The sequence below is a fragment of the Etheostoma cragini genome, chromosome 16, assembly GCF_013103735.1.
Source record: "Etheostoma cragini isolate CJK2018 chromosome 16, CSU_Ecrag_1.0, whole genome shotgun sequence".
Classification (NCBI taxonomy): Eukaryota; Metazoa; Chordata; class Actinopteri; order Perciformes; family Percidae; genus Etheostoma; species Etheostoma cragini.
In genome coordinates this window covers 13,319,967-13,337,116 of record NC_048422.1, presented here as the reverse complement: position 1 = coordinate 13,337,116, position 17,150 = coordinate 13,319,967, and the positions used below count along the sequence as shown (strand labels likewise).

Below are 17,150 nucleotides of genomic sequence, written 5' to 3'. Positions count from 1 at the left end.
TATATAAGCACCTCTTTATCAGCTGTGCTATCCATCACTTCTGATCTCACAGTTTATACACTGCTGAATCATATACGGCAAAACTAAGCACATCATTTTGGAAGGTCAAATATGTCCAATGCAAGACTCAGTATACCATTTTATTTCAGATGCTGATGCATTTTGGCAAACAAGATTTCATCAGAGAGAATAAGCAATAGGGAACTAATATGATATATAATAGAAAACTAACTAAAGAAAACAGCAAATACTTTGCACTATATGATATCGAAATCTCACTCTGGTATCTTAAAAGTATACAATGTATAAAGGTACATAACTGTAACACTGGAGCCATAGCATCAAATTTGTTTTTGTAATTTTTGGGGTGGCACCATTCCAGTTGGTCACACATTAAGGATGAGTCCTTTTACATAAACCGTCCTCAGCTATCGAAAAGCATTTCTGGTCTGTTTTCTCTCCCTCTTCCAAGACCAATATTTCACCTCTCAACAATTGATTTGCCCTCCACCCCCCTATGTACTTAACTCAGTCCATTATGTTGTGCAGAGTCATCAGCTGTGAAGTATACTTAAATTCTTCTTCACTCTCATTGCCTTCCCTTACATTATAACCTTAGCAAGAATCACTCATGTCAAAATAACAAAAATGCAAAAGAACTCTGCATGTACACTTTGTCATGTGGAGCATTTTACACAAGCTACAACTTGATCTCCGAGGTGTGTAGCTCGCCTCTGCAGCATAGATGTAATTCACTTTAACCTTACTATTCTTAACTACTATGCCATAAACAAAGCACCTTGTCTACACTTAATAACGGTCACAGTGTTTTTAAGCTTTGAGTGAATCCTCCTGAGTTATGGAGCGTGTGCATGGCTGAACGTTCTACTAGACACAAGCAGCGCCACACAGGGCAGGGCAAGCTCCTTCATTCTAAGTGCTGTTCATAGCCCGGCCATCAGCGGATGTGGATCAATGCTTGGTTTTACAGCTTTGCATCTTTGAAATGACTGAGCAAATAAAGACAGCATGAACTGTCAATCAGAGACTATTAGTAAAGAAGACTCCTTAAGTAACAAGCCCCCCACCCCACCCCACCCCACCCCCCGCCTTACCAACCTCAAATACACACGCACACGCACACACACACACACACACACAGTTCAGGACAGAGTGAGAGGAGATGGAGTGAGTGGGGCGTGGAGCCCCTGACTTGATGGAGTTGTGGGAGAGATCCTAAAATGAATTTTGGCCAGGAGGTAAAATGCCAGCGAGTAGTAACAGAGATGGGTCATATGCGTGTGGAGAAAGCTTTGGATCATTTTGGGGGAATAACACGCTACGAATTCAATGTTTACTTGCACATGATGGACTTTGAACTTAAAGGAGGATGCTCTGCAGGCAATCTACTGTCTGACTGGTCAGTGGTTTAAGTCAGAGGTTTTATTAAAGTGAATATAACTGCTGGTACCCGTTCAAAAAAAGACGTGGCAGGAGGAAGTTAAAGTTTTTTTAAAAGGGCTTTTGTACAGGCGGCATCTAATGCAAGGCAAAAATGGGATTGGATGGCATGGAAGTTATTGCCATTGCTGTTGTTATCGGACTGTTTGTTGTCTTGCTCAAACAGTTTGGGGTTTGGGAGCCCTTGTCCCTGGAAGGTAAGAAATAAAGAGATATTTGCATGTTAAAACAGTCTTTGGTGTTCTGTGTAGCATTCGAACAATAATCTTGTTAAAACGTTCTGGTTATTTTGTTTACTGCAATGGTGATGCTAAAATTATGAATGAGCACAGTTGTAGAATATTAAAGGGCAGTTTCACATCTTCTTCAAACAATTTGAAACAACACTCAGAGTTTTAGGTTGCTGTAATTGTTCATACTGGTCCTGAACATTTGCAGCAACTGTAAAATCTGTCAGTGTACATGTTGGCATGTTGTTGTTGTTGTTGGTTTTAAGTGGGAATCTTTCCTCAAATAATGTGTTCACTGTGTTGGTAAATTTGGGTAACTTGTAGATATTTAGCCAAATATTTTAACGGTTCTTTTTCCCCCTCTCATTTCTTCATCACCATCTCTTCCTGGTCTGGTCTTTTCCAACTCCCCATTTGTGTTTTTGCTCTTAAAGATGGTGAGTAACTCAAAGTGGTATTCCTCTGTAAATTACTGTTAAGTTTAATTCCATCGCAGCTGCCTCTCTAAACTTATTTCACCTCCTTTTTTATTAAACTCACCTTTTCTGTTTTACCTTTGGCTGATGTAGTAACCCTGTTTTCCGTTTTGGACATCAAGACTTATATGATAACATCATTATGGGTGCAGTGCATTGAGTGTGATATTGAGCATACTGGCACAAATATTTCAATACATCAATGTTAATTTACTGACACCTGTGATTATATGTCAAGTCAAAGGCTGTGTCTCTAATTGCTCCTTCATTTCTATTAGTTCTATTAATTTCACACCACTATTTGCCCAATTTTTTCTAATTATTCCTCCTACTTCTTAGCAAAGTAGGTTTAGAACACTACTTTTGCTAAAAATGTCACACTTCTACCCCTGTCAGTGACGGTACAAAAATTACTGTGACTAGTGATTTTTGACCAGTGTCAGAAATATCAATATATTCCTTACTATAGAGTTACCTAATGTGTGTTATGTAGGGAACAGAGAATGAGGGAAAGAGGGAGTTATTTCGGACTCCGCCAATTTGTCCTGTATTTTTTTCCTTTAGAAACTGATGTACAGTGTATTTGCTTATTTCTTCTAACCACCCTAATTTCTCCAAGCTATAAGGTCCTTTTACTCATAATCTTTTCCCACTAACGCTATCAAAAAATGTCCATACATCTTCCCCACGGTCTCTTCTTTTATCCAATTTAACCAACACTGTTCATTTGTCTAACACCCTTTAATCTTCCCACCCATTTCCTTGTCTTGCCTTTTCTTCTTAAACCTTCCTTATTTATGTTAAGATGGTGAGCATTTTGAGTTATATCAGATACTTTTTGCCTCCCATCTATTTGTTTTTTTTCTAGTATTTTCCACTCCTCACCTTCCTTTGTTTTTTTCTGTCTTTGTTCTCTTATTGTCATTGTCCTCCCCCCCCCCATCTTTCCCACCCCACCCCTGTTTTCTCTGTTTCCCACTGTCAGACAGCTGTGACGGCGATTTAGAACTCTCAATGGTGCGCCATCAACCTGAGGGCCTCGATCAGCTTCAAGCCCAGACACAGTTCACCAGGAAGGAGCTTCAGTCGCTTTACAGAGGCTTCAAAAATGTATGTAAAAATAAAAAAAATCCGCACAGTCAGCTGTTCATCCAAACTACTTCTAAAGTGGTTTTGATTTAAGAGGATGAAATAATAATAATAATGAAATAATAATTATAATCTTTGCAAATTATAGACATTATAGACATTATCTTCTATATCTATCTGAGTAATCATTGAATAGGATCAACACAGGGAAACCTTTAAACCATGTTTAAACTTGTAACCTAATAAAATGGAACTAAACTAACGATAACTGTGTGTCTACTTACTATAACTAATGACCTGTATGGGACAAGTGGTGAGCAAACCCACTTTGTCACATGGACACAATTTAGAATTCCTTAAAGTTCTCGAATTTTTAAACTACAATCATTGCAACGAGGAGGAGAACACAGAGGGAGCCCCCAAGACCCCAATATCCCAGCCATCGGGTGCCATGGGTACCAAAGACACTTGTTCCAGGTTCTATCGTTGATCCTTTGTTGGTGACATAGAGCCTCTTTCTTCACACCACTTAGCTAAAGGTGCTGTTTCACCCCTCAATCATACCTTTGCTGTGGCAGTATTTCCTGTAGAAACTACGTCAGATGTGTGAGTGTGAATAGGTTGATCAGTGAGATGTGGCCTTGGTGGACACACTTCTTCAATTGATGCAAAATGCAAATAGTGGGATATCTCAGCCATCTCAGGCAGGTAGTGTAAACATCAGTTTAAGTGTACACTATACTTTGAATATTTTCACCACTTCACCTTGCCGTCAGACAGGAACTTAAGCCATTATACCACGTAATTCAAAACAACCAGACTCCATTGATACAAACCATAATTTTTAGGGCCAGGGAAAAGAAAGTGACGAAAATCCATGTTATTTACTCCTCTACAAATTAAATAAATGTCAGACTGACTGACTGACTGACATGTAATGTGCATGCTTCTTGGAAAACAATTATTTATTGGAAATGTCTCATGATATATTGTCTCTAGAAGTGTAATATTGAACTTTTGTTTTTGTTAAAGACGGAAAAGAAAATTGCAATACTCAATACTATCAAATTGATATATTTCTAGAATTGCAAATAAATTAAAAACATAAAACAAATCAGCACCAATGTATTGGGAAAGAATGGAATAGGAACAAAAGCATAACGTCCCAGGCCATCAGCGTGGCCAGGTCCTTTTTCCAGGGTTTCAGCCCCAAAATATTTTGAGTTCTAGCCCTGAATGTAATTTTAAATGTAGGCAACACAAAGTTTAGCTGCTAATATTGTAACACTTTGTTCGAAGTTCAGGTGACGTGACGTTAACAGTCTACGGTTCAGGCTCAAAAACATGGAGCTCCAACTTTATTTTTCTCAAAATATAACATCTACTCCAAATATTAGAGACCAAATATGAGTTGTATTTTGAATGTGCACAAAGTTTTGAATATGAGCAGAAATCTTGCTGAAGCACAGCTTAATTATTAAAGTTACGCAATTAAAGAGGTTACTTCCTCTGAAAAGAGGAGGGAAGAGTAAATGATGCCTTGTTGACTAATCCGAGATAATTATAAAAGTTGATCTACAGGAGAATAAAATATTTGAAAGCGATACAGAAATCCTGAGAGCCTGACTGCATAACATAGGTCTACAATAATGTTTTTATGTTTTGAATTGTCATCTAGGTTTCCCTTTAATTAATTCAATTTATTTTAATGGGTCCAGGGTGGCGGGCCTGGCCCCCAACCTCCTAAAGTCCTAGAAACGTCCCTGTTCCCAGCCCTCCAAATTTCTTTTCGCAGAACACAGAAGTTGCTGGTCCGTTGCTGACTTTGTGGCGTAAATTGCTAATCTTCTGTGCCATTATTTCCAAACTTAGCACAGCTAACAGTGACTCAGCTACTGCTAGAGTTCACATTATTCATAACCTTATTGATAAGCTTACTGTGGGAACCCATGTCACTCTGAGCGAGGGGTTCTGTTTGAAAATCCTGGAAATCAACGAAGATGGTATCAGCCTTTTATAAAGTTTTGGGTTTTTGGGATACCTTCTTGCCTTCTAGGCAGGGACTGTGTCTGCACAACCAGATACAATAAAAGAATATCAGTAACACACTAACATTAAAATTCTGTTTTTAAGCAGTCTTGTAATCTCTACAGTATGTCAACTATAGATTTGGACACAATTTTAAACCAATCTAATTTCTCTATGATGATGTTTGCACTGACCTAAATGATGTAAATGTTTTTCTTTCAATAGGAATGTCCAAGTGGGCTTGTGGATGAGGAAACATTCAAGACCATTTACTCACAGTTCTTCCCTCAAGGAGGTATATTATGTAACCAATGCAAACTGATTGCACATAAGCATACATAATGCCCTCATTGTCGGCTTTGTAAATCTCACTACTGTTTGGAATAGCAAGTTAATTTCAAAATGTGTGAACAATGAGAATTGAGGTGGTTAATCTTAATCAAAACTAATATTTGTATTTATTTTCACTTGAGAAATTTAATATTGCCCACTGAAAGAAAACATAAAAAACTGTGTTAAATGTTTTAAGACAAGCAAAGCTAGTGATGATTCTCAGTATTAAAGGTGCCCTGCCACACAAAATCGTTTTAACTTGCATTTTTTTAAATATGTTAGGTCCATATGTGTTTGTGTTATGTTGTGTATGCGAAAATGAATTGCGACCTCCTCTGTCAGCTCTAGCCACTGAAAAGAAACAAGTGGAGAAACCAGGCCAATTACAAAAGCTGAACAGTCTGATGTCATGTTGCCTGAGCTCATTAATATTCATGAGCTTGCCCAGTTGCACTGGGTAAAAAACGCTGATAGCCGGGCTCTCATTGGTTAGCTGTTAGCCAATCAGAGTCAAGCAGCTTAGCTTGTTGAATATTATTGACAACTGGCCCAAATCGAGCTGAGTCTTCTTGTAGGCTTTCTATACAATGCACCTTTAAATAAATATTGTAATTAAACAAGGCCAAATCCTGTTTATATCCAACCCTGAATGTTCATTTTTTGTTCTTAGATGCATCCACATATGCACATTTCTTGTTTAACGCGTTTGACATGGACAGAAGTGGCTCCATTCGGTTTGAGGTGAGTTCACAGATGACTGCATTTTAGTGGTCATTTATCATGGGTGGCAGGGGTTAGGTTTCAGTTGTAAGTGCAATGTATTTTTTGTTTAAAGAAAGCTAATAATGAAAATTGCTTTTTCAGGACTTTGTGATAGGATTGTCTGTGTTGCTCAGAGGCTCTGTTACAGAGAAACTTCGATGGGCATTCAACTTGTATGATATCAACAAAGACGGCTACATTACTAAAGAGGTACATTCAACAAACCATTCTCATTTTTTTAGAAAACATACTTAAATCTGTTGCAGTGTCCTCAATGCTGCAGATGTACTGTATGTCTCTCTTTTGTTTCCTGCAGGAAATGATGGCAATAATGACATCCATTTATGACATGATGGGCAGGTATACCTTACCCAGTGTACGAGACGATTCTCCTTATGAGCATGTGGAGAAATTCTTCCAGGTTTGTTATCTCTTCAATCACTGAACCACACAGCCTAATTTCAGGCATCAAAATATACTGTGTATTAATACATCCAGATATTGTACTGATCCAAGCAGGTGTCACTCATGGAGATAAGACAATCTCTCCTTTAAAAAAAAAAAGAGCATCCAATTTAACATAAAAATGACCCTTTCCAAAGCCCATCATTAATGTAATTTCCCAACAAACCTGTGTACCTGAAATTATTATAATTTCATACTTGACTAAATATGGAATCTCTCCTTGTACATTTTCTGACATTTCAGAAAATGGATCGGAACAGGGATGGAGTGGTGACTATTGATGAATTCATAGAAACCTGCCAAAAGGTAACCTCACTGACAAGTTTTACCGTACAGTGGTTCATGCAGCTTTGTGCAAAAACTACAGTACATACTTTCTCTTGCATCTGCTTTCTTTTCTCAACAGGATGAAAATATAATGGCTTCCATGCAGCTCTTCGAGAATGTCATCTAGTTTCTGTAGAGGGATGAGCATCTCTAATTTTGCATAGTGCTTCCAGCTGCAAGCATCTGGGGCTTGAAATTACTTCATTTATCCTAAAAAGGAGAAACTGGGTTGTGCAACACATTTTACATATTTTAAGACAAAGTGGCAAGAAAACATCACTTTTGCTGACATGATGTGTGTAGATGTGTAGAATTCACAGATTTGCTTAAAGAAAAAATGTTTCTTTGCATGACAACTTTGTTTATGCACCTGAAGGAAAAACCTTGCTACCCTTGCTATACAGTAACTCATTACGTGATGAGCATGATTGCTTGCTAGCATCAGATGCAAACCACATTGAACACAAACAAGGGTTTTTATTGTGGACCACTTCAAAACTTTGGCAAATGAGAATACTTTGTTAATTATATTACATATGTTAATGCAAAGATTATATTTATGTTTCTACGTTTTTCAAATTTTTGTGTTAACCCAATACCATTTCACAATCTTGACCCAAAACTAACTGAAGTAAATATATACCTTTACATACTGATAACTATTGACTATCTTCTCTTTTTACACAACACACAAAACTGCGATTTGTAAAAGCAGTGATATGTTCACTGTCCCCTGGAGAAATGTTAACATCTTGAAAGTGATTACATCCAAAGTGTTGTATTTAAAGTTATGCAACTGTGCCGCTACAAAACAGCAATAAAACAGAGTTCAATGCAACATGCTTCATGGAACATAAAAAAATGTAATGTGTATGAGACATATACTGAACAAATCGATGATTGTCCAAAGTGTGCCTTCAAGAGGATCTTCTGACACAAAGCTGAATTTTCAAGCAGAACTTTTATGTGTATCATTTAGTCCAGTCTGGTTTCTCTGACAATCATCTCTTATTCTCGACCTTTTCGGCTCTCTAACTTTTTGTTCCATCACAGTGTTGGTATTTATTTTCAAACTGTCACTGTCTGCTAGTTTTCAGTTACAGTTAACTTACTCTTTGGGGTAAAATACAAGATTTAGGTTTGCAAGGCCAGGACCAAGAGAAGCTTAATGTGTTAAGTAGAGACTAATAACATGTATAATACTTCTAGTTTCTTTGGCCATTCTTCAACTAAAGACCCACAGGAGTAAGAAGTACGTTAACAACCTAATGCAGACAGTAATGTGTTTCTTTTTGCACCAGCCTTTGTATTTGGTAAATCATGGGAGAAAACTAGGTGTTGTAAATATGTTAAATGCTGCCATCAGCCAAAATCATTCAAACTGTACCGTATTATTGATCTTGAACCAATAGCAAAGCGGGGCTTGTTTTGGGGAGGAGCTGTGCTGGCTCTGAGTGGATGTTGGTGTAGAAATAATACTTATACCAATATGCTGCTCTTCTCCACTGTACATTTTGTGGTTTGACTAAGGGCCACAGCTCCAGCATCACGACTTCTCGGTGTGACCGTTCAGAAAGGTAAAATAAAATATTTAACAAATATTCTTAACTAATATAAATTGCAAAAATGGATTGTATCAGCACATTTTACCTGTGTGATTTAAGATTTATAAATCATCTCCTGCCAGATGCATTGCAATAATCCATACCATTGTGTTTACACACCCTTTGAATATACATCACTAATTTGTTTTGTAACAACCTAGGGAAATGTGCATTGCTTATCAGAGGCAGGAAACACAAACGCATCATGGAAGGGAGAACTATGCATCACATACAAAATGGCCAGCTTATCCCAGTGTTGACAGAGCATGTGGATAGTTCTGGGAGTCTGTTGTGTTAGTGCTGGTTAGCATGTGACCTTGGATGGGCATTGAGCTCAATCAATAGCTTTTATGCTGGTTTGGAAGACAGCCAACAGATTGTATAAACCCCTCTTTTAATGTCTCTCAAATAAAAGAATACACATGCCATGTAAAAATACACGTAGAGCCATAACATTTTACTTTCATCAGGCTTAGGTTATTCACCCTCTGCCTTCACCTGCCACTGATTTTTTTTATTTTTTTTATGTATGAAGGTGTGTTTTTGCAGGGTACACATCTCCAGTAAGTATGACTGGCCAGCAGAAGCTTCTCTCATTGTGGGTTTGGCTGTTACTTACGGCAGCTCTGTGCCCACTTGCATACAGTAAGCGTGGCTTCAAGGGTCCAGGAAAAAGTGATGGCGACAGAGCGCCGCCCTCCCAAGGCCGAGGCCTCCCCAAGCAGGGCCTGAAGTGGGCGGGAGCAGCAGCAGCAGGGATGCTGGGAGGCACAGGCACCGGGTATGGGCTGGGCTTCTTTGGTAGGCTAAAGCATGGATCTGGGAATCATCACGGCCATAAGGCAGCCTCTTCTGAGCAAGATCAACGGCTTTACCACAACGAAGGCCAAAGATTTAACAACCAGTCTCTCTGGAGAGGCTTTGTTTCAGCAGCTGCCCCCGCTCCCATGACTAACATCTTTCTCACGCTTGGACACGTGGTGTCTTTCCTTATAGCAGCCTGGATAAGAGACATTTGACACATCTGATCAGTAGGCTAGTGAATCATCAAATAAAATAAAAGCTAACTTGAACAAAATATAATTTGTGTTCCTTATTGTTTAATATAGGATGGTGGCAATTATGGTAACATTACTAAATGTATATGAGTGCAGGGTAAATGGACCTAATGGGTTTTATTTATTTATTATTCATTGTACATTAAAAGCATACACAATTTACAGGCTGATTCCAGTATGATTACTGACTCAATATACTTACTACTACTTTTGGGCAATCAAAACAATCAATAAGGAACTAAGGGCTGTCAATCAATATGAGTGACTACATGCGAGCTTCCTTTGGGGAATATAAACATGTTTTGACTATAGGGTTGAAACTAACAATTATTTCTGCAGAGTATTTTTTTGATGGGGCCGTGGTGATAGTGGGGCAATAGTGACCTAGTGGGTAGAGAAGCAAGCTTTCAAACAGGAAAACCAATCAGGGTGGGGAGCTGCTAAGTGGCCAGCAGATCAGACTGTGGTTGTACTGGGCAGCTTCCAGGAATGAATGTGTAACTGTGTGAATGTGACAGGTCGTTGTTGCAAATGAGAAGGTGTTCACAATAAAGTTTTAAAAAATATATAATCTATTGATTTATAATTTGGTCTACAATAAATTTGAAAATTCTCCCATTTGAAAATACATTTATTAAACTTTTCTCGGTCTGGTGACTAATTGTTGCAGCTACATTTTTGAGTTTTATTTATTCAATAAAATGTTCCAAATGCATCACCGTTGAATACACAGCTTTACTTAAAACATATAGTCTTAAGTCTGAAGAAGAGTGATGTGATTCAGAAATGTTCTGTCAGAAACTGCAGATACACAGTTACACTTACACTTACACTTAGTGAAAACAATGGTGGCTGAGAGTTGGACTGCAAATAACTATACAGATTAGGAAACATGATTAGTCTGTTTTTCTTTCATTGTCTTTTTTTTCTATATTTGGATGTTATTTAAATATTCACTTAATTTAAAAAGGATTGTGAACAAGAATATGTGACAGTGTTTATGAGATGATGTCATTTAGGCAAATAAACCCTCATTGCTTTACTTATTTTATTTAGCACATAAACATCCATGCCAAATCATATTAAACCATAGTAACCCAAAGCATTTACAACTGCAAGTCAAACCAGAAGATTAACATACATGACTGTACTCCCAATATGAGCTCAAAGACAGTTACAGAATATCTAAACCTAAAGGGAAATAAGTGCACTTTACAGATATTCAACAGCCTAGATAGTATGAAAATGTCAATTTTTTATTTGAAATAGATTGGAAACATTTTGCAAGAATCAACAAAAATGAAGAGGAAAAATCGTGGGTGCAGTATAAAAACGAACTGGGAGATTAAAAGAATAAAAGTGAAATGTGAAGAAAGTGTGTGTGTGTGTGTGTGTGTTTGTGTGTGTCAGTACTCAATTTAAAATAGCAGGGTAAAACAAAAAGGGACAGCTTATATTTAAACTGCACATTTACTTGGTTGAAACTCCCTTGCAAACTTAACTCATGTAGCAATTTTCAAAACACAGTTACAAAGTGCTTTACGAGACCCAGAGGCAAAGAGATGAGATAAATAAGAAACAAAGAAATAATGTAAAGATAAACTTCACTATACACAATCTTACAAATCCAGTGTGAGACAAAGGAGAGCAAAACTTAGATTCCTGGAAACAAACACTGTGAGGCTAGAGTTTGTGAAACACAAACAGAGGTATTTACAGAGCCGCCAACACTTGACCTATGAATATCTGACTGTGCTACGGGAAGATTCATGTGATAAAGAGGATGATGCTCTGCAAGATGTACTGGCTCAAGCCTGAATGTCTGGAAGATTAACAGTATTCCTGGGAACATACAGCAGTATTCACATACAAAAGGACCAAATCTGTGACTTCCACAGTTTTCATGCAGTTTTAAGCAATTGCCATTACTTTCAGTTGTAGTGTTAATCTTGTCAGACTGATGGCAGATACGACATGAAGATACTAATGTGTGATGAGTAAGGTTAAGATACAGATATAAAGCTTAGAATTAGTTCTGGGATGCCGGAATTTAGGATTTGAGTCTTGAATTGTCGTGGAACTTTATCTGTTCAAAACCTCAATCAAATCCCAGCTTTCACCAAACTACATGTAGCACGGCACAGATTCAAAGCATCAGGCGCTGTTGTCAACAAATACACTTATTGTTCTCAACAGCTGCAGGCGGATAGCAACACCACTACAACACTAAACACGACATTTGCCGCACATCAAAGGACACAGGCTATTACATGCAATGCAGGATTTTACAGGCTATGGACAAAGTGTTAGTATCAGGTACCTGAGAAGGAGTAGAGCTGTCCTTACTTTGAGGACACCTCCGGTCGTATTTTGATTTCTGTCATACAAGTGTTTAACTGTTTATTGTGGGATAGCAAACCATTTGGCCAAAGGGAAATTTACCAATTTGGTGCTAATAAGGGAAGTTTGACTTAATATGCAAATGTCAATAGCGGCAAGGGTTTGTATCAAAATGTGTACATGCCTCATTTTATGACAATTTAATGGTCTCTTCTTAGCCAATCCACAACAATTTAGAGCCGATCATCACCACAGTTCCACAGATTATCATGTTGAGCAAATCCCCAGCAAATCACATTCTAGAACTGAAGGCATTTATTTCTCCTTTTGTATTTATAACATATTTTCCTTTCTTGTTGATGCCTTTGTAAGTGGTCCTTAAAAAAAGCAATAAATTATCATTTGGAAGTGAACACTTTGCACTGACGATCTGGAAATCTCCCCTTTAAAAGTTTCTCAACTTTTTTCAAAATTAGCTAAACTCTGGCTTAAACATTCTTTTATATTTGATAAAAAACAAAATGTTCCCTTGATAAAAGAATACATATGCAGGGAAGAATAGGTCTATTGATTTGTCCAGATGAAAAGGATGAATGATGAATGATGTAATGAAGTTAGGAATGTTCATGTAAATACTAGCACACAGCCTGTTGAAAATGCGCCTGTTTGGAACGGGCCAATTGCTTGGCCTGTGGTATTGCTGCTTGTAGAATTCTTTAAAACCAAATTGTACCCCAAAATTACTTACAGAAGGACCCCAAACCACTTAATATGCAATTCCACTGTATAGCCTACTACTGACTTACAGTGTAGGCTACGTCTACATCAGACGAAGAGATTGTACTACTGTATTACCCAACTGGCCCGTTATGAGAGCTAATCCGCAAATATCTGCGTTAATCAACCAAAAGAACCGGACCATGTGTGTGTGTGTGTTGGGGCTGTACAGAATAGTATCGCGATATTTTCCATAGCCATACTGTATTGACACACAAGCGCCAAGTATCGATCTTTCATTATGTGTTGGTCAGTTTGCCTGCTTGACAATGCCATTTTGCAGCAATAAAACTGAAGTGAGATGAACAAACTGAGAAATGTATCCTTTTAGATAAAACACATGTTGACAAAGTTTTGTTTTGGGGACAGACTTGAAATTGGGAAAAAATTTGAAGTAGGAAAAAAGGTAAAAAATAGCAACATATCGCAGAATTTCTATGTGAGACCTTGGGTTCCAGAAGTAAATTTCCCATTTATTTCTCCTATTGACATCTGGAAAAATCCAGATGGTGATTCGTGCAGTGTTGTGAATCCTCTTAAAACCAGATTCTCATATTGTGCATGCTCCCAGATCGGGTGCTGGCAGCTCCTCCTCCTCACCAGCATGAGTTCCACCAATCAGAGGCATCACTGTAGGATATTTCAGGATTGTGGGTAATGAAGTACTTATCCAATACATCAAAAATAATAAATATCTCAAAACAAGTTTGATGCCCCATGAACTTTTGGCATCTATTTGAGCATATACAACCATTTAGTCATGTGGTAGCTGCTTTTAAGTTTACCATCGACGGTTACGATTTCATGGCTTATACTCCAGATGTCAATGGAGAAATTACATTGTATTTTTAAATTTTGAACCCGCTGTGGGTGGGACTGTTGAGCTCTATTAGTGTTGAAAGTTAGAAGTAGACTTAATTAACCCAACCCAAAACTAATGGTTGTACTCGGTTCAGATCTGAGATTTTCTCGCATTACACAGTGCGCTGTGAATAATCTCCAACATTACATTGTGTTCTGCCAGCTCACAGCAACTTAATGAAATAGCAGGAATAGAGTCAAAGGCTGTAACCGTTCTGCCTGTGGCGTCTGCCACTGGTTGTCTGTAGCTGGTTGGGATTTGCTTGTGTGGGATTCAGAAACGTCCTTGACTTCAGGAATTGTCGTTTTGTTTATTCAAAGTCAAAGACAGTCCAAAGTAGTGCAACTTTGCACATTTTTGTGGGTCTGAGGTGTATTTCACATTTTAGCTGCCAAAGACCCTCTCTATGTCTGGTCCTGCGCTGTGCACACTCTTGCAGGGGGAGTGGCCAGCGGCTAGAGCGGCGAAAGCCAATGTGGGCTTCTTTTACCAATGTAACATTCCTATTTCACAAAGTAATAGACATACTGTCACACTAAATTGTCATAAAAACTGAACTTTAAGTAATCTTAATCTTCTATGCATTCAGTGTTCAGTAATAGAGTACAAGAGTATAAAAGTGCTAAATATATTCTGGAAAGAAAAACAGTGCAGCTTGTACAATACACAACTGATGATGTGTCAAGTTTTAAAATGGCTGCTTCTTCTTAAAATTGATTACTATAGTTAATTAATACACATCTGCATTTTGTTACCTTTTAGTAGTTTTTTGCCGCAATAGATTGACTAAATATGACCAAGAAAGCTTGCTATAGAGATTATAATACATAAGCAGTTTATTGCCGTGCAGTTATAATGGAGGGAGCAGAAATCCATTTGGAGCAGGGCAAAAGGAAAACTAATTAATCTCACTGGAGAAGGAGCATGCTGGACAGTAGCATGAGGAGGGAGGTGAACAGTTGAATCACCCCATAGCTCGGAGGGCTGCTGCCACGTGGCTGGCGTTGTTGTTCAGCTTTTCGTTCCTTCAGAAAACTCTCAGAGTAGACCATGTACTGCTCAACACAGCGCCGGGACTTCAATTGCTCAATTAGGGCTGGGTATCCAATCTCCTCTATGCCGACGGTGTCATCATTATCACCTCCACCCTGACTTGCGGAAGAGCTGCTCCCCTGGTCTTTAAGGAGGTCAGTCCTATTCATACAGCGTTCCATGAACTTGTCATAAGTCTCAGCTCGTGGCGGAGGCTTGTAGACGTAATCACGGCCATAGTCTTTTTCATCTGTAGATTGGGTGCCATAACGGCGGTACATGTAGTTGTTGTAGTATTGCTCTTCTTCAGGGTTGCGGAAATTAAAGTGTGGTCGAGGGAAGCGCCCTAGTCCGTATCCAACGGCCATTCCAGCCACAGCACCAACGCCTGCTGCCAACATGGCTTTTTTGGCAAAACCTGAAGACTTGGGCTGGTAACCCATACCCTGGACAGAACGAGAGAATGGAGACCCTCCCATCCCTGGGCCGCCACCATATCCTCCTCCACCATAGCGGGGACTAAGGATCTTATTATTTGGGTTCCAGTTGGGGTAACCACCAGCCCCCCCACCAGGATAACCACCAACTCCCCCACCAGGGTAACCCCCTGGATAGGCACCAGGCTGACCCCAACCCTGTCCTGTATTTCCTCCTCTGACTGGGTAGCCTCCTGCAGCTGGGTAGCCTCCTGCAGCTGGGTTCTGGTTGGGATATCCTCCTGGGTTGCTAGCTCTGCCTGGATATTGGTTGGGGTAGCCACCTGCTGCTGGGTAGCCTCCTGCTGCTGGGTAGCCTCCTGCAGCAGGGTACTGGTTAGGTGGGTTGCCAGCTCTGCCTGGATATTGGTTGGGATAGCCACCTGCTGCTGGGTAGCCTCCTGCTGCTGGGTACTGGTTAGGTGGGTTGCCAGCTCTGCCTGGATATTGGTTGGGATACCCACCTGCTGCTGGGTAGCCTCCTGCAGGTGGATATCCACCTGCTGGGTTCTGGTTTGGATAACCTCCAGGATTGGCTCTACCAGGATACTGGTTGGGGTTACTACCAGCTCCTGGATAACTTGGTGGATTTTGTCTGGGAATTCCTCCTGGATTAGTGTTGCCTGCTCCTGGGTAACTTCCACCAGGAGGATAAGGATTGGGGTTTCGATTGGGACTCTGTGGCTGTCGGGGGTATGTTGGCTGAGAGGATGGTTTTGATTGTGTCCCACCCTTGTTGGTAGAAGATGATGTTTTCTTGCCGCTGTTGGTGCCTTTTTTAGCCCATGTTGATTCAGTGTTCAGCAGAAAGCCAATAAGAAGGGACACAAGAGCCACCTCACACAACTTCCTCATCATGGCCCTAAAGAGAAAAGTGTGCAAGGGAATGATCATGAAAAACAATCAAGCATTAGGCTATACAACCTAACATAATTGCTTTCCCTGACCTTAAGAAGGACTTGAAAAAATGTCCTAGTGCTACCTTTTCATTTAACAATAAGCAACATGAGCAACAATGTTTTATTTAACCATTTGTATTCTTATAGCTATGCCATATAACAAGAAACAGTCTTATTAAATCTAAAAAGATATTTGCAGCTAGTTAATTAGCTAAATTTCAAAGACAGAGTAGGCCTAGGCTAAGCCTACTATCACCAAAGGAATAGGCCTAAATAAATTAAATGATATAACGGTACCATAACCATTATGAGTAAACGATGACCATTTCATTTTGTAATTAATGAGTAATAATAATATAATAATAATAATAATTACACCATTATCATCCTGCGCACTCGTTTGAATAGATTCCACTGTCTAACGCTCCATCAGGTTAATGTGTGCCGCTCTGATCTTTCGTCGAGCCTACCCATTAAGACTATAACAACATCATTGAGTAACGTTATAACGTTATAACTATTTATTACCGTGAACGGATGTTGTATCTGTGTTCTTAGATGATAATTCGGCGATAATGTCTTGTTGTTGTCGTTGTCTTCTCTCCCTCTGTCGGTTACGTTATGGCTCGGGGTGGATAGATTCTTTCTAGCTGGGGTACGCTCGTTTCGAAGCGCAGCAAGTACCCTGTAGCCTAGAATAGAGGTGGGACCAGTTTGCTGTGACCCTTTTATTAACTGTCTATGGCTGTGACGTACATGGTCACCATGAAGCAAAAAAACACAAATAAATAAATATATACATACAAAGATATGTATATTATATTTTATCTCACTATATTTTACATTACTTTAAGAAGTCAATGCATTGACACCAACTTGAACTAGCTAGCTTAACTTAGCTCTGACGTATAGGCTACTGCATAGGTTTCTG

At 39.1% G+C, this 17,150-nt stretch overlaps 2 protein-coding genes across 8 annotated transcripts in view; one reads left to right on the top strand and one right to left on the bottom strand.

Moving 5' to 3' along the window:
* Nucleotides 1-8,028, top strand: part of LOC117959411 (calsenilin-like) — a 13,307-nt gene extending 5,279 nt beyond the window's left edge. Inside the window, exons 4-12 of one of the 4 annotated variants that reach the window (XM_034896546.1) lie at nucleotides 2,126-2,128; nucleotides 2,973-2,975; nucleotides 3,153-3,277; nucleotides 5,510-5,579; nucleotides 6,288-6,358; nucleotides 6,482-6,589; nucleotides 6,696-6,800; nucleotides 7,088-7,150; nucleotides 7,251-8,018. In XM_034896546.1, coding sequence (XP_034752437.1) covers nucleotides 2,126-2,128; nucleotides 2,973-2,975; nucleotides 3,153-3,277; nucleotides 5,510-5,579; nucleotides 6,288-6,358; nucleotides 6,482-6,589; nucleotides 6,696-6,800; nucleotides 7,088-7,150; nucleotides 7,251-7,298 — 596 coding nt within the window. In that variant the 3' untranslated portion in view covers nucleotides 7,299-8,018. Of the gene's footprint in view, nucleotides 1-1,144; nucleotides 1,659-2,125; nucleotides 2,129-2,972; nucleotides 2,976-3,152; nucleotides 3,278-5,509; nucleotides 5,580-6,287; nucleotides 6,359-6,481; nucleotides 6,590-6,695; nucleotides 6,801-7,087; nucleotides 7,151-7,250 lie in introns of those variants that run through there. The other 3 variants (XM_034896547.1, XM_034896549.1, XM_034896548.1) reach the window with 3 other exon arrangements.
* A 6,020-nt stretch (nucleotides 8,029-14,048) lies between these two features.
* LOC117959408 (calcium-binding protein P-like) lies at nucleotides 14,049-16,979 on the bottom strand. 4 transcript variants are annotated; one of them, XM_034896538.1, is made up of 3 exons: nucleotides 16,748-16,979; nucleotides 15,599-16,182; nucleotides 14,049-15,544 (listed from the first exon to the last, which is right to left on the bottom strand). In XM_034896538.1, the coding sequence occupies exons 2-3, from the start codon at nucleotides 16,176-16,178 to the stop codon at nucleotides 14,721-14,723; spliced, it is 1,404 nt and encodes a 467-aa protein (XP_034752429.1). In that variant the 5' UTR covers nucleotides 16,179-16,182; nucleotides 16,748-16,979; the 3' UTR covers nucleotides 14,049-14,720. The 4 variants fall into 4 exon arrangements, with proteins under 4 accessions (XP_034752429.1, XP_034752430.1, XP_034752431.1 ...); XM_034896539.1 differs by having other exon boundaries at nucleotides 14,049-15,529; nucleotides 15,701-16,182; XM_034896540.1 differs by having other exon boundaries at nucleotides 14,049-15,532; nucleotides 15,785-16,182.
* Between the last annotated feature and the right edge of the window lie 171 nt (nucleotides 16,980-17,150).

What these genes read in the sequence shown, in the direction of transcription:
- LOC117959408 (XM_034896537.1), bottom strand. Translation starts at nt 16,178, where the DNA reads ATGATGAGGAAGTTGTGTGAGGTGGCTCTTGTGTCCCTTCTTATTGGC.